The following is a 15,161-nucleotide window of genomic DNA, read 5'->3' on the forward strand; positions in this document are numbered from 1 at the left end:
AAAAATAAGACAATATAAATATTTGCAAAACCCAGAAAAAAATTGTCATACATACACACATAAATAATAACCAACAAAAAGAAAAGAAAGCACTGATGGAATGGGTGACACGCAGTGCAGGGCCCCAGGTATCATTCTAGCTTATTTGGTGCATCTTTGTTAAGCTAGCCACTATTGCTTGAATCAACGGAGTGATTCAAGAACCCAAAGTCAAATTTGGTTAACTTAGGGGAAAAAAAAAGTTAAAAAAAAAAAAAAAAAGGGGGGGGGGGTGGAGAAGAGAGCCGTTTTGACGGAGATCCAGAACATGTGCTTTCAGCTTCTAGTCCAGCTTTTACAGGGCTATTTCATTCTTTAAAGCAGACTTGAAAAACAGCACAAGAGGCTTTCCCACAATTTAGTGAACAATTCACTGTTAAAGTTCTTTTCCATGTGAAAGAGGGGGTTTGAATTATAGTACACCAGAGAAAAGAGAGCAGAGGTGGAGACTCAGAGAAGAGAGAAAGGGAGAGCATATAAGGACTTTTATCCTGGATCTGCTTCATACATGGAAGGCTCTCTGGCTGATCAATGACCCAACAGAACTGACCAAGTCAAACGTTGCAATTCATATTACATGAGTTGAAGAGCTTCAAAATGCTCATAAGGAAACATTGATGCCAATGAAGCAACTAGTTAGAGGCATGCAGGTGTGTGGTGGTGGTCACTACACCTCCCCGAGACAGGAGGGGGTACCTTCAAGGCGTCTAAAAACGCTCTGCTTCTAAAAGTAGACTTTTTTGACATAGAGAAGCCCACTGAAATCACAAACAGACAGAGTAAAGGCAAAATAACAGTGAGGGAGGATCTCAGAGATATGCACATCTAGAAAACCACAAGAAATTCTGCAATACATGAATAGACTACAGAAGAGACAAAGAAAAGCGTCTCCAGGAAACAGTGCAATCTAAAAGAGATTTCAGTTAAACACAAGTTAAGGTGAAAAAAACCCTAAGACTCTGCTTTAGTAACATCAAGCTACTGAGCGGGTGAATATCTACATTTAGAAAAAAGCCCCAAAAGGTCAATGCTTGCATTAGAATATCTGGATTAATAAAGGTTTTACCCATAAAACCAGGCTGATAACTGTGGTGATTTTTCTGCCCATAATTAAGAGAGGGGAAAAAGAGAAATAGTTCTAGTTTTAACAGAACTCTGTTAACTGAAAAATCAAAGCAGAACATGATTCAGAGAGACCAAACCAGAAAGGGCTGGGTAATATTTGTTCCATATTTTCAGTAGTTTTTATTAAAATTATAAATTTAAAAAAAAACCCACATACAAGCTTTCCTTCCAAATCCTTGTATTCTAATCACATCAGTGCACTGCACCAGCATCTTAACACCAGCAAACCCAAAGAGACTGCCATGGTAATGAGGAGCAATAAGGGATGTCTAATAGACTTAGAACATGAAAAGGGAATAAAGCAATCAAAAAACCAAACCAGTGCAGTAGAATGGAAGCTAGTGGATTAGGACAGGGAGGAGACACCATGATACACAAGGGTCTTTCAGTTGTTTAAAACACTTACCAAGAAAATCTAATGTCCTCAAAATAGCTGCCAAAGTTTAAATGGGCATGTTGCCTTACTGCAAATTATAACTATCACCAGCCAGTTACTCATGAAGAAGCCAATAAGAGCAAATAATTATGAAAGGCTAGGTAAAATAAGGATTAAAAGAGAGATAATGCCCTGCAATATTGCCAAAGAAGATTTGAGGTGAAAATTCTTAAAACATTCACAAAGACTACAAACATTCCCTCCTTCATGAAACTCTCCTATCAAGAGCAGTGACTTGGAAGCTGAAGAAGTTAACTAATCAGTGATTAAGGCCGGCAGACCTAGTTTGTCTTTTATTTAAAAATCCCATTTGCTAGTGGATACTAAGCTACAGACTTTGACTTCTAATGAAGGATACCGAAATATTTGCTATCCTTACAATAGTACTGAGAGAGCAGTGCAGAGGACGTCACCTGAAAGCAGCAAACAACTGAGGCATCACGAATGCACACAACACTGGGAAGAGGAGGAGAATCTGCCTATTCTCCATCATTTTGACTAAGAACAGAACAGAAAAGAAGAATTTACAAAAAGGATGAGTAGGGCTGGCCAGGGCAGTCATCATCTCTGCTGGATGCATACAGCAAATAGATGCCTGCTGTCATTGAAGGACACAGGTGAGGGACACGGTCACTAAACAGGTCAGTTCAATTCCCACTGGCCTCACGCCCAAGGCTGAGCTATCTGACTTTCTTGTTACAGTCATGGAGAGTTTGATAGAACTATTCAAGAAAGAGCAATAGATCTGAACACGGGAACTCCAAAGAAGTTCATGACAAAATTTAAAGCTGTTTGAATCAGTGCCAATGCATGCATCCAGCAAGTGTCTGTAAGGTTACTGAGACAATTGCATCCCAGTCAAAACAGGCATGACTTACGTCCTATACAGTTCCCTTGAACCCAAAAATATAGTCGGGGAGGATCTCAGCATTGAAATGTTCAGCCTGCCATCACTTTTCCCTGAAGCCTGGGACTAAATGACCATTTTACCATGACCTGGGTGCTAGCCTTTTATCTGTGACAGGCCCCACAGTCCGAAATTAAACACTGCTCATCTGCTCTGTCCTGCTTAGACCAACACCAACCACCTCTCTTTCACCTAAATCTTCTAAAGTCTCTTGCTCAATAGAGCTAAATTCAAACAGATTCATAATGCCATCACAGAGAGTTTCAGGCAAGACTCCTAGCCCTGTCAGGATGAAGGTACACGTGCCTAAAGGTTTTGCATCAGACATCAAATAAAAAAAGCAGGAACTGAGCTAAAATGTCTAAAGTGACATTCTTTCCAGAAACAGCCCTTCTTACTATAAATACAAAATGAAGCTTTCCTGGGATTTATCTCGGATTCATCCCACAAAAGTCTGGATTAAAATCTAGGAGTTTAAAAAGCTGTTTTCCTTTTTAAGAATTGTTTTAATTCCTCTTACTTGAATAGCACCAAAGGAAAAGGAACTCAGATTCCCAGCCTATTCAATGCCGCCTCCTGCTGTCAGGATGCTGATATTATAGCTTGCTGCTACAGAAAGCTCAGCCTGTCATTGCGAGGGGATAGAAAGTGGTTTTGAGATTCTCAAGGCACTGTAGGATACTTAACTACCTGAATTCCGTTGAAATTAATGCCATAGAAGTAACTAAATGCAGTGCACTGAGAGGAAAGAATCTATCTCATATTCAGCTGGCCTAGGAAAAGTTTGAAGCTAGGGCTTTACTTTCAGCTTGGAGTTATTCATGCGAATTTAGAAATAGCACCCAGACAGTTGCATTTTTCCTGTATGTGAAGCAAACGCACTCTTAATAACAGATAAGCAGCGAAAATAAGTCAAACAACTTATTTTCTCTTATTTCCAGCAATCATCTTTCCTCTTCATTTTAAGTGTTACTATGGAAAAACCCCAAAGCAAATAACCCTTAAGAATTTAATTAAATTTAAAACGCAAAAGCATCAGGCAGACAGCCCTTATAGAATAAGCTTTGCAGGCAACAAGCACTCATGGTTCAGGTGTATAACCTTTCGTTCAGTAAGGTGCACTTACTGTCTTGACACATCCATACTTCCTTATATAAATGTGTGCATGCTGCAATGAAATAACCTTCTCCTACGGCTCCCTCAAAAAGGCGCTGCAAGAATCTCTTTTTATAACTTTCCCTACGATTGGCCTTTATCTCCATGTATATTCAGAAAGATCTCAGGCCACCATGACAATCACAGAGATGAAGTTTACTCTAGTTGAACAAATACGTTAGCTTGGACCTTCACCCCCTGGGCTTCCCTAGTGCGATACAAAATCCTGTCAGTTCATTCACGTGTGCAAGCTGTGTCACATTACACTGAAGGCACTCACCTTACCACAGATGTCATTAATAGCCACATGAACAAAGATGGATGCCTCTTCTATACCTTCCAGGTACACGTGTCGGTAGCCTGAAACAGAGTGAACAAAGCTGACAAGGAGTTGAAACGGATGTTAGGAAGGGCATCTAGAGACTTTCCTTTTGTAACAGCACAAGAAACTAGCCAGATTTTCCCAGCGCCTCCCCGCAATAAGCATTCAGGCTTGTGCATCACCTAGCCACACTCAGTCATCTAAGAGTCACACCACTTACTTAGAACTTTATCTGCCATTCCTTCTAGTCCCTTTTATTTTATAAAAAAGCCATGTCCTGTTTTTTCCAGTGTCCATTATTGCTGCTGTCAATCCATGACTTAAACTTGACTACATTCTCTCTTGAGGACTTACAGTCCATTATTAATACTGCAAACATTTCAACCAAGTTCATTTTATTGAGACTGGATGTTTGTTTTCAATCTTAGACACAAACTTTTTTCTTTACTTTGAAAGAAAAGAAAGCTTTAATGTGAAAGAAGACTGAATTGAAAACAGAAATAGGAAACTGTCAGAAAATGGCATTTAATAACCTGGATCCCATCATTAGAATAGGTAACTACCTGTTCTATATTAAACTATTACTGATAGGAATAAGACCAATCAAAATGCTCATGTCTTTGAAAAACTGGTGTGAAGAAAATGAGGGAAAAAGCAGGATGAGATAACAGGAGTAAAGATTCTGTATGGTAGTCTTCCAAGCCCACAATATTCAGCCATCCCGCTTAACAGTCTCACCCATTTTTTAAAAATCTAGTCCCATAGAGTTAATTGATTTAGTCTTCATTATCATATAAGTCAGTAGTGGACCAAGGTAGAGAACTCAGGGTCCAAACTCTCAGTCTCTTGTTCTAACTAGAAATTTCTGCAGCAGACACATGCACACACATTAATCCAGCATTTGCAGCTTCAGTTATCACAGAAAAAAGTCCTAGCCAACTGATCGGGATTTCATCATTTCTGTCTTACCTGGCATCATACTGCTGAAAGCTATTGTTCTCTGTCCAATAAAATCACGCCCGATTGGATCGTGATCCCACACAAGGAACCGAATCAGTGCAATCTCTGGCATGTGTACTGTGAACACCAGCGTTTCCTCCCACATTGGGTTAAAACCTCGGAATGAAGGAATCAGCTTTTAGACATTTTGTTCACAAGATGCAAGAAGAAAGAAGACTGTCTACATAAGGAATGCCTAAACCGCAATGTCATTCTGGTTTTCCTAATAGTTTGATCATTGTTCTTGGAAAATCCAGTACTCCCACTCACTTCAGCAGGAGACACAACAGCACAAGGGTTTGCAAGAAACAGAGTTGGATCTTACTTAAACTTGGCTCTGCTTTCAGCAGGGTTTGGACAACCTGACTTTCTCTTGACCACAGCAAGCTCAAAATACCCTTCTCTCATACACAATGAGAAGTCAGACAAATGACTTGGTTTACACCAAGACCCTCACAACATTATACCAACTCAGTTGAACAATTCAAGTCTGATTAACATCAAGAATGCTTAAATCAATTTTTCAGTGCTTTGCCATAATAGGCACCAAATTTCATCTACTCATATCTTTATGAACAAAAATTGCCTGAAAAAGGATGTTTCAGCCACAAAAAAACCTAAAAACCACGTAATCTTACCATTGTCATCAACTACTCTAGTTTGTTCTTTGAAGCAATCAACAGGTAAGCCTATAACTTCTACTTCAACAAATGGATCTATGATCTGGAAAACAAAAAGTAACAAATATTGAAAAGAAAGAGTGACAAAGATGAAATTCAAGCATATGGCTTTTACAATGTGGGCATTGTACATTACTGTGTTAATAATTATTGGTCCTGAGTCTTTCTGTAACAGATTATTATGCTGATGAGAGATCTCTGGCTAAATAATCTAAAAGCATAATTTAGAATAATATTATATGCATTTGTGATCATTTCTCTATTCTATTTCTCTGTTCTAAAATGAACTTTAAACACTGGTCTATATATGAACGTTTTCTAATTTAGTAAACTATTTGAATAAAAGCTTTAAAATATATTCAAAAGAGGCATTATGATAAATATGTTCTAAAGCAACAACATTTAAAAAATCCCAATGAGAATCATCTGTTAAAAGTCTCAGTGTCATCATGGCACAAAGGAAATGGCAATGGTCAAAACAAATGGGAGATACGAGTTCTACCTCTGGCTGACTGGCAAACATCTATTAGTACCTTCCATTTCTGGAAGAAAGTCTGCTTAGAATGTAAGCTTGAAAAACTAGAGCATGTCTTGTAGAAGGCTGCTGGAATTACCTAAGACTAGGAAGCCCTTGACTCTGTTGAGGCCTCTTTTAATTAAACGTGAACCTCAGCTGAATTACAAGTTCCCTGAAGGCAACAGTGGGAAGGCCGTTCTGGGGATCATAGAGGAGACCATCCTGGCACAGTGTCTTTACATTCTACTAGGTAGCCACAGAGATATTCCTGTAATTGGCCTGAACCTCTGCAGTTTTTAATTAGTGTATAAGTATCTCTTGTGTTCTCTGACAGAGTTGAGTCTCAGGGTGACACCTCTATCACTATTCACAAGGAGTGAGAAAGAAAAGGCAGGTAGCTTTAGAAGATTAATCTGTGTTCCAGCCTGTGATGTGGCTCTCAAAAACCTATGCTGGACCCATTCAATTATATGTCATATGAAACAGCAACCTGATACTTAAATCCACCGTCCATCTCCCAGTAAGTAAGTAATAATGAAGACAAGAGTACCTATAATCAACTATTAGATTTTTGGAAAGCTTGCTACTGCTTTCAGATACCAAGAATGTAAACAGCCAACGTGATTTCAGCAAGAATGAAGAATCTTTTTGATGCTTAGGAGAACACAAATGTTCCTTGTGCCCATGTCCCTACAGAATACTTTACCACTAAAGAAAAATCAGATGTGTTATATCTGCTTTTTGTTACTCTTTGAAAGACACCTCATTCTCAGTAGGAAAGACTACACAGTGTATTTGTCAAACATCTTATCTTGTTTGCCCAGCTCTATTCTACAAAATCTTTTTCATAACATAGTGTGGTCAGCACAATAAAGGTCTGATTTTTCTCCAGTCTAATTATATGCAAAGGAAACATATGAAATGAAACATGGAATTTTAAACACCACCTAACTTACCGTAGCTTTCAACAGGGCTTTTATTTCTGAGGGTAGGCTTACGCAGTGTAGATACCTGACTTAGCTCAGACACTGACAGCAGTCAAATCAAGAAGCACAGGAGAAACTGGGTAGGATGAGCCAGGCTACAAGTGTTTGGCTGGAGGTTAAACTAATCCTTGCTCAGGGTTAAACTAACTGCAAGTTTGGTATCTGGACAGACTGGGTGCAGATTGTTTCTTAAGTTTATTTAGGCATTTTATCTTAACATTGTTAATTTTGCTATATATTTTTGGCTCTTGACATGGTGAGTAAGTTCATATGTTTTGCAGGCACTTCTAGAGTAATCACTTAAAACGTGACAGTTTGCAGTTGTAGGGAACTGGATTCATGGGCTCAGCTAGTTTTCTTCCAAGATTATGTTCTGCATGAGCTAATTTCCCTGCTGTTCAGGATAAATGGAATTCCAACAGATTATTCTTCATCTTCTGAAATATGAGTGCAATCTGAATTAGGACAAACTCCATGGTGTTGCATACATTATGTTAATAAAAATACAAATAAAGAAAGAAATGGAAATGGAAATAAATGAATGAAAACATAGACAGGTTCACTAAACCCTCAGTATGACTCTACTGTGTTTGTATTTTAGGTAAGTTTACCTGGTTTGAGGTAGTCACGTAAAGAGTTCTGTGCAGAAAGAGTATTTAGAAGCTGACTGCAACATTCATATAAAATTCAAGCATGTAAGAACTCGTTTGAGAGGTTTGATTCTAATTGCAAAAGGCTAAAAGGAAATTTTAATTCTGACAAAACTTCATCCTAGCATTCATTAAAGACTAATATTTAATAAAGTCATGTGGATGACACTGCAACACCAACAAACAGCACAAGAAATGAAGAAAGCCTCCTTAAAAAGTTGCCAAGAAGTTGCAAATCTGGCTCCTTTTAGTCTGATATTTCATTAAGTGAAGTTGCCAGGCATTTTATAAAACAAATAAGGGAGGACCAAAAAAAAGGATCACACAACAGAAGCCAAAATGAAGGACAGAAAGAAAACATGTAATAATACTGTGCTAAATGGAGGGCCAGGAGCAGCTTCATGCAAGCAGAGGGAAGGACTCCCAAGTAACTCTGCTCGCCTTGCCTGACAAGCTCAGCAGTTTTCTACATTTATTTTTTTAAGAGACAGACTGACTTGGCTCTATTTGCAAGGGTGTTGTGGAGGAAGGAGGATGTTTAGAGTACTATGGTGAGCAGAAAGTCATCATGATGAGCTTATTGGCCCTTTTTTGCCTCTCCTGGAGGCACTGTATTGACAACTGGAGGAAAAACATCAGACCATTGCTGTGATGCTTAGAAGTGAAGAAAACCACCTAAAGATCTAGGATGCTAATGACCTAATTTATTCATGTTCTATGTCTCCTGACAGATAATTGCAGGATGTTAAATCCTCATCCTTAGCCCAGCCAATATGGAAATAAACCCTCTCCAACACACAAGAACAATCACCGATTGTCCCATACCTCTCCTCTGTCTCCCAACATGGAATCACGTGGTTTTGGGAGTTGTTGACCACTGATAATTCTTAGAACCAGCTGTTTCTTCAATTGACCAGGCAGTGGGTCTTCAGAATTTGGATTAAAGACACCTGTAAGAATGAGAAGTCACATAATGTGAAAGAACTGCAATTTTGGGGATGACTTTAGTTATAGATACCTTCTGGCTTATTTGGTTCTAGCATCAGAAATGCATTTTTAAACAAACTATAATAAGGATCCACACCCACTTTTCTCATGCAATAAGTGATCCACTCATTTTGCTTGTTTTTCTTACCTTGACACATGCAGTTTGGTTTGAGGACATAGCCACAATTCCCATTGGCACTAAATTTGGCCCGGTTCAGTTGCAGCATTCTCCCCTCTGACTGGTAGTTTAGTGCAACTATTTAAAAAAAAAAAAAAAAAGTGATATTACTTACTGGGTACGTTAACAACATTCTTGTTTGTAGAACCAAGTTAAAGGAAGGACACCTAAATACATTTTCACATTTGACTCCTTGGATGCAAAAACTCAAATGTTTTGTGAAAAAGAATTCTTATATAACATACATCGCAGCTTCAGGGAGAAAAGCTCTCCCAAAGAGTCTGAACTCTGAAGTCTTCTTGCATTTGAGAAGTTCATTTATTTCCATTTATCAGACAACTACTTGCATGTAAGACACATGTCTGAGGTAATCGATCTAGGTAACAACATCGACAGTAACAAGGAGGACTCAGTTGTCAGTAAAGTTGGATGAGCAGAGAACTTGGAGTATTTTAAGGGGTGATTCCGGAGCTCCTATTAAAACATCCCTCCCAAAATTAAACAAAAATAAACAAGTTTTCTTTCTACTCACCAAGTTGGCAGCCAGCATTCCAGAATGGCTGAGGATTGTAGTTGCTAGAGTCCACACGATAAGAGGATGGGTAGATGCGGGACAACTGATGCTGGTTGAAACGTAGATACTGTGCTGGCTTTTGCTGCAGTATCTGGTGGGCTTTTGTTTCACTGAAAGATGAAACCTGCCAGCTGGAAGTGACTACAAAGAAGAGAGGAGGAGATTAGAGGTAATCTCCTTATTTATTTATTTATTACCAAGATAAAGCATTCAAAACTACATAGCACTACTTCCTTATAACTATCAAGCATCATTTGAATACACCCCACTCAGGGGGAACTATGCTGTTCTTCTATTACAGCAAAATCGCTGTGCTTATTAGAGGAGTTATGGTTGGGAAAATGAAGCTGAATATAACGAATTACCTGAATCTTCCTTAAGAAGTTTAAAAAAAAATTCTCTAAGATTTTTTTAATTTGCTCAAGGAAAGTATGTTTTCTGGCAAGCAATTCTCTCTTTCTGACACTTTTAACTAAAATTTGATTCCTGCCAAAATAAAATGCAGAACACTTAGAAAGAGGACTGAAATATTCTAGAAATTTCATGCTGATATTTCATCAGACTTGAGTTAAAAATCTAAACTTTAAGCTTGAAATGGTCTTCAGACCATTCTGTCCAAGAGCATGATTAAGTCCTCTGTTATTTCCCAGGATGCAAGTGTTGTGTAGCAGCTTTTATACAGGGTAGCAAAGACTACATGTGTACTACTTACTACCTGTAGTAACTTCTCCATTATGGAGGCTGTCACACAACTCTAGGCTCACTTTGTGGATGCGCTGGGTTTGGCAGGGATAGAGTTAATTTTCTCCATAGTAGCTAGTATGGGGCTGTGTTTTGGATTTGTGCTGGAAACGGTGTTGATAAGGCAGGGGTGGTTTCCTTATTGCTGAGCAGTGCTTACACAGAGTCAAGGCCTTTTCTGCTGCTCACCCCACCCCAGCAGCGAGCAAGTGGTCAGCTACTTCAAAACAGTATAGCTTTATTGTGTGCAGCTCTTCTGTTAAAGTCTTCTCAGGGTGGGGGGAAAAAAAACCCAGAAAACCAGCTTTTAATAAGAAGATATGCAAGAACATAAACCTTTCAATTTCTTTGCATAGCAATTATTTTCAGCAGACTTCTAGTTCAACCTACTTTCAGTTTCAACGTCATGGATGCCAACAGACTTCGTGTATTTCACCAGGTCAGAGAGTGCCCTGGACAGCTTCATTGTTTTCTTCTGTCGGTTTACCCTAGAAAGATAAAACAAGTTAATTTCCCATTAATTGAGGGGTAAATTTTATCTGTCATATTTAAAAATAGATCAGGGTAAAGAAATATACGAAGGTTTTCTTCCACCAAGGAGGTACTTAATACTTTTATACCACATAGAGCTTCATTGTCAAAGCACACAAATTCTGGAACCAACGGCATGAAAGCATACAGAACAAGTCAGTCCTGTTCTCGCATGTTAATGGCAGACATAATTATTCACCTACTAAGATCTGATGGGGAGGACTCTAAATTGCTTTGACCAATGGGTGGAGTATCTATTCACATATATATTTACTTCTCAAGTCAAGTGCTAACAAAAAAACTTTTTAAATCCCAAAGAAATAGTAAGAAAGTAATGCTCTGATCCTCCTCATTTGCTCAGGTTATCACAAACAGCATATGTACTAACCTCCCAACGAAAGCTCCCAAGTATCCTAGAGAACTGCTTGATCTGATTTCTTACTTTTGAAGCCTGAAGCTTAAGCAACCATTCTGCAAAGGATCTTTGATGTCAGGATTTTTGAAGAGGCAATTTCAAAAGAAAAATCAAAATCATCACCTGAGTGTTGATGCAACTTCATTTGGCAAATTATAGAACAATTAAAAAAAATCAGCTGAGGACCTGATACACTGCAAATCCACCTTAATGGATTCACTGGGCCACCAGTCAAATGGCCTATATGTCAGCTGAGTGAGATGGTAAGAGCTCAAAACACATACAAGGTCCACTGTACTTTGCTAATTAGTCCAAATGGCACCAAGAGATCATTCTGATGATCTTGCGGCAGGCACCGGATCTACCCTTGTACCAGATTCCTGTCACATGCCTGCAGCCTTCAACAAATTGGCTTCTAGACCTGAAGCAGATTTGTTTAGTGGGTGCATTTATGTAGGTATCTTCATTAGAAACAAAACTGCCGAATCACTTGTTAACAAACCTGCTGTAATGTACAGAGCTCCTGGCTAAATTTCCTTGAGAATCCGAATCATCTTCACCCTCTTCCAGACTTGTTGCCTTTTTCAATTTGCTTCCTTTTTTCTGTGCCACAAGGAAATAAAACCATAATAGCATAACCATCTGATCAACGTTTGAGCAGCTGGATACAATTCTGCTTTGTTAGGCCAATGAGTATGTTACTTACAGAAAATGGGAAGTGACAGCTTTTGTAATACTCAGTATTGCAGAACGATATGCGTGCACATGGGGAAGACTCAGCCCAAGGTCAGAGCCTTTTTATAAAGGAATCACAAATCCTCAGATAAAAGGTGCAAATGAATTTTTATGTTTTTCGTATTAGATCTCGGATACTTTTAGACCTTGATGTAAATTGAAACTATCTGTTATGCACAATTATAACCACTTATCCAGCCTATCTAGTCAGTGAACAGTCTGACAGCAGGCCTCTGCCAGAAAATGCAATTATGATATTCCTCTCCACCACTGCGTGCAAAGAAAAAACCTATCCGTGAATACAATATTTTGTGTAGACCTAACCTACCGAGTGGCTCACCTTGCGTTTAGAAAAACTGCCCATCAATGACCGGCTGTGCCTCTTATTGCTACTGAAGTCTTCCCCAGATTCCACATCATCCTCAAGTTTATTCTAAAGCAAGCAAACAGAAAGAATAATGTAGCAGACCAAAACAGAGTGCTACAGACAGCATATTTGAACATCATCAGAAACACTTGGGGAAGCAATCCTCCCTAAAGTGTCAATAGAACTGGACCAGACCAATGCAGACTTTTTTTTTTTTTTTTTTTAAACACAAGCTGAGTACAATACCTTGTATCCTGGCAATAATTGCCATAATTTTTGTCCATGGGAACTTTCAGAGCAGAGAGAAACCACACAAACACCTAATCCCAATTTTATTTTCATCCAGGCAAAGTTTGAATGCCCCCATACCATGTACATCCATCGACACCAGGCCGGTTTGTAGCTTAATATTTGAAAAGCATAGTTTAACAGGACTTATTTCTGCCAATTACACAGTTTTACTAGGATACTCCATGGTAAGAAAGAAGCAAAATTTTCGTAATCCCTAAAAATGTATATACTTCATTGGTGCCACTGGTTTTTAATATGACCTTACAGTTTCATTGTTTCCTAGACTAACAAAACACAGACTATTGTGGTTAACACCTATGCAAAAGGATTCTTCAAGTCTTGGCCTTGTAGCGGATCTTACAAGAATAACTGTCTGATACGTTATGTAAATCATTAGGCTTAAGAGTACATACAAAACTCATGCCACAGAAAGTTTTGGGAAGCTGACTTTTAGTTCTCATCTAGTTTCAATCCCTAGTTAGTACACCTGCTTATTACTGGCTGATCTCCAATATTTTTAATTCGCATGCCACAATCTTCCTAAGCTTTTTGTGACTTACAAATTCTAAAATGACAATGCCTCAAGTTCACGAAGTGTAGTCTGTGGACTGAGTACATTTTTATAAATAAGCATTAGTATAAAATTAAAATACAGATGTAAATGCATAGAACGTAGAGAAGCAAGGAAAAAAAGCCCAACTTTCATATGCACTTTTTATAATGGAAAATAAAATTCTTTCTGTTGAAAAGTCATTTCATGTGTACATTTCATGCTCCAATTGCTGTGTGAGCAAGAAAAAAAGCTTTGCATATCTGACAGTGATGTTCACCTGGCATCATCATTAACTGAATGAATTCAGCTACGAAGCTGAGGTCAATAATATATGACTTATTCCGCAAGCTAATAAAACACAACAACTGGAAACGCTAAACACCTCTCTCTGAAGTCACTGGAGAAAATCACTGGACTTTGGAGAAGGAGGTGGTTAGCATTTCAGTTTATTTTGAAGGACTGTCATATTTCATTATTCATCTGCAATAACAGACTATCCCTCTGCATCAAGTGAGAATCATAAAAACAGCTAAAATTAAATCTCATTATCAGCAAATTAAAAAGAAGCTTCTACTAAATGGACATAAATGCAAAAACTATTCTTCCTTATAATATAGCTTCTATATAAGCAACATGAGGTATTAATAAGATGTCATAACAAAATATTACAGAGAATATTACAGAAGAAGGGAACGTGTTTTCTTATATATTGAAATAGCTAAATATGTGGTGGTCAGGGCAGTCATCCAAGAATGGAAAACATAGCTTCAAAATCCCAGTTCCCCCTAAGTCTGACTGGGGACACGAACCTGGACTCCCACATCCCACGTGAACATTTTGGCCATCTGGTTATTCTCGAGTTGTATTATCCTAGTTAACCTAGACAGGAGACAGGGACCTAATGGCAAATAGGCCCCGCAAAATTCACCATGTGACTCACACTATCTTGTTTTAAGGGAAGCACTGAGCATTCTTTAGTTTCTCTAGTACCATGATAGCTGCAGACACCTCAGATAAACTGAGCTATCTTTATTGGGGAGTCTCAAAACAGATTTAAAAGTCCGACTTTAGACATCCACCTTTAAAAGAACAAGCATTATTGTTATGAAATAATAGTACTACGTAGCTACAGAGACAAACAAAACAACTATCAGGTCTAGGGGTAAGTGAAGTACAATAAAACATGTTCACCTTCTTACTGTCTGATTTTAGACCAGCCTTTCCCGATGATGGTAGAGTGGTAACTGTAAAATTGTTTGGATCTTCACAGTCACGGATTTTGGATTCTTTTATCAGTGAGTCAAGTTTTTTCTTTGCTATATTCTCCACTCTTTTCCTATTAGTAGATGCCTGCAAACAAAACAGAATCATTAAACTAGGTAGTGATGAAAAAAGTCTTAGTAATTGCAGGCAGGATTAATGCAAACTAAAATGTTATGTGCAAGAAGAAAAAAAAAAAAGGAGGTTCTTCATTTGCATAATGCGAGCAGTTACCTGCAGCTCGGTATCAGACTTAATGTAAGGTATGGAAGCATACAAGGCCCTGAAGTAGATGTTAGACCTAAAGTGTAAACAAATTGTCTGAAGTGATGAGAGAGTGAAACTGATTAAAACAGTTCTAATTAAACCAAGACTGACCGTTAGCAGAGCTATTCAGATGTAATGTCTGCTACAAGCCAAGGATGCGCTAACATAGTTATTGCTGAGATGACTCCCCATACTGAACTGGATTGACGTATGCTATGTTTTGCAGTGCATATTTAGTAAAAAATCTGATCTATTCCATTGTGCTGTCCAATACGCCATTCTTCATGGAAATTTAATAGTAATGGATACACGTGGAAACTCTGAGTAAACGGTATTTCTCTCACACATTGGGGCTGATGGACAGCATTCATATGCTCTGTCAAGGTTGACTCTGCAGCTACAAGCAAGATGCTACTGGATGGAATGGGAGAAGCTTAGAATCCTGA

General features: G+C 38.4%; 1 protein-coding gene across 2 annotated transcripts in view; it reads right to left on the minus strand.

Moving 5' to 3' along the window:
- PLCH2 (phospholipase C eta 2) overlaps positions 1–15,161 on the minus strand; it is a gene marked incomplete at both ends in the record, with an annotated part of 126,733 nt that overhangs the window by 11,360 nt on the left and 100,212 nt on the right. For both annotated transcript variants that reach the window (XM_082328908.1, XM_082328907.1), the window contains 10 exons: positions 3,943–4,022; positions 4,954–5,100; positions 5,622–5,706; positions 8,642–8,766; positions 8,952–9,059; positions 9,514–9,696; positions 10,687–10,784; positions 11,745–11,845; positions 12,318–12,410; positions 14,380–14,538. In XM_082328908.1, coding sequence (XP_082185034.1) covers positions 3,943–4,022; positions 4,954–5,100; positions 5,622–5,706; positions 8,642–8,766; positions 8,952–9,059; positions 9,514–9,696; positions 10,687–10,784; positions 11,745–11,845; positions 12,318–12,410; positions 14,380–14,538 — 1,179 coding nt within the window. The remainder of the gene's footprint in view (positions 1–3,942; positions 4,023–4,953; positions 5,101–5,621; positions 5,707–8,641; positions 8,767–8,951; positions 9,060–9,513; positions 9,697–10,686; positions 10,785–11,744; positions 11,846–12,317; positions 12,411–14,379; positions 14,539–15,161) is intronic.

This window comes from Platalea leucorodia (assembly GCF_965183815.1).
Source record: "Platalea leucorodia genome assembly, chromosome: 17".
Lineage (NCBI taxonomy): Eukaryota > Metazoa > Chordata > Aves > Pelecaniformes > Threskiornithidae > Platalea > Platalea leucorodia.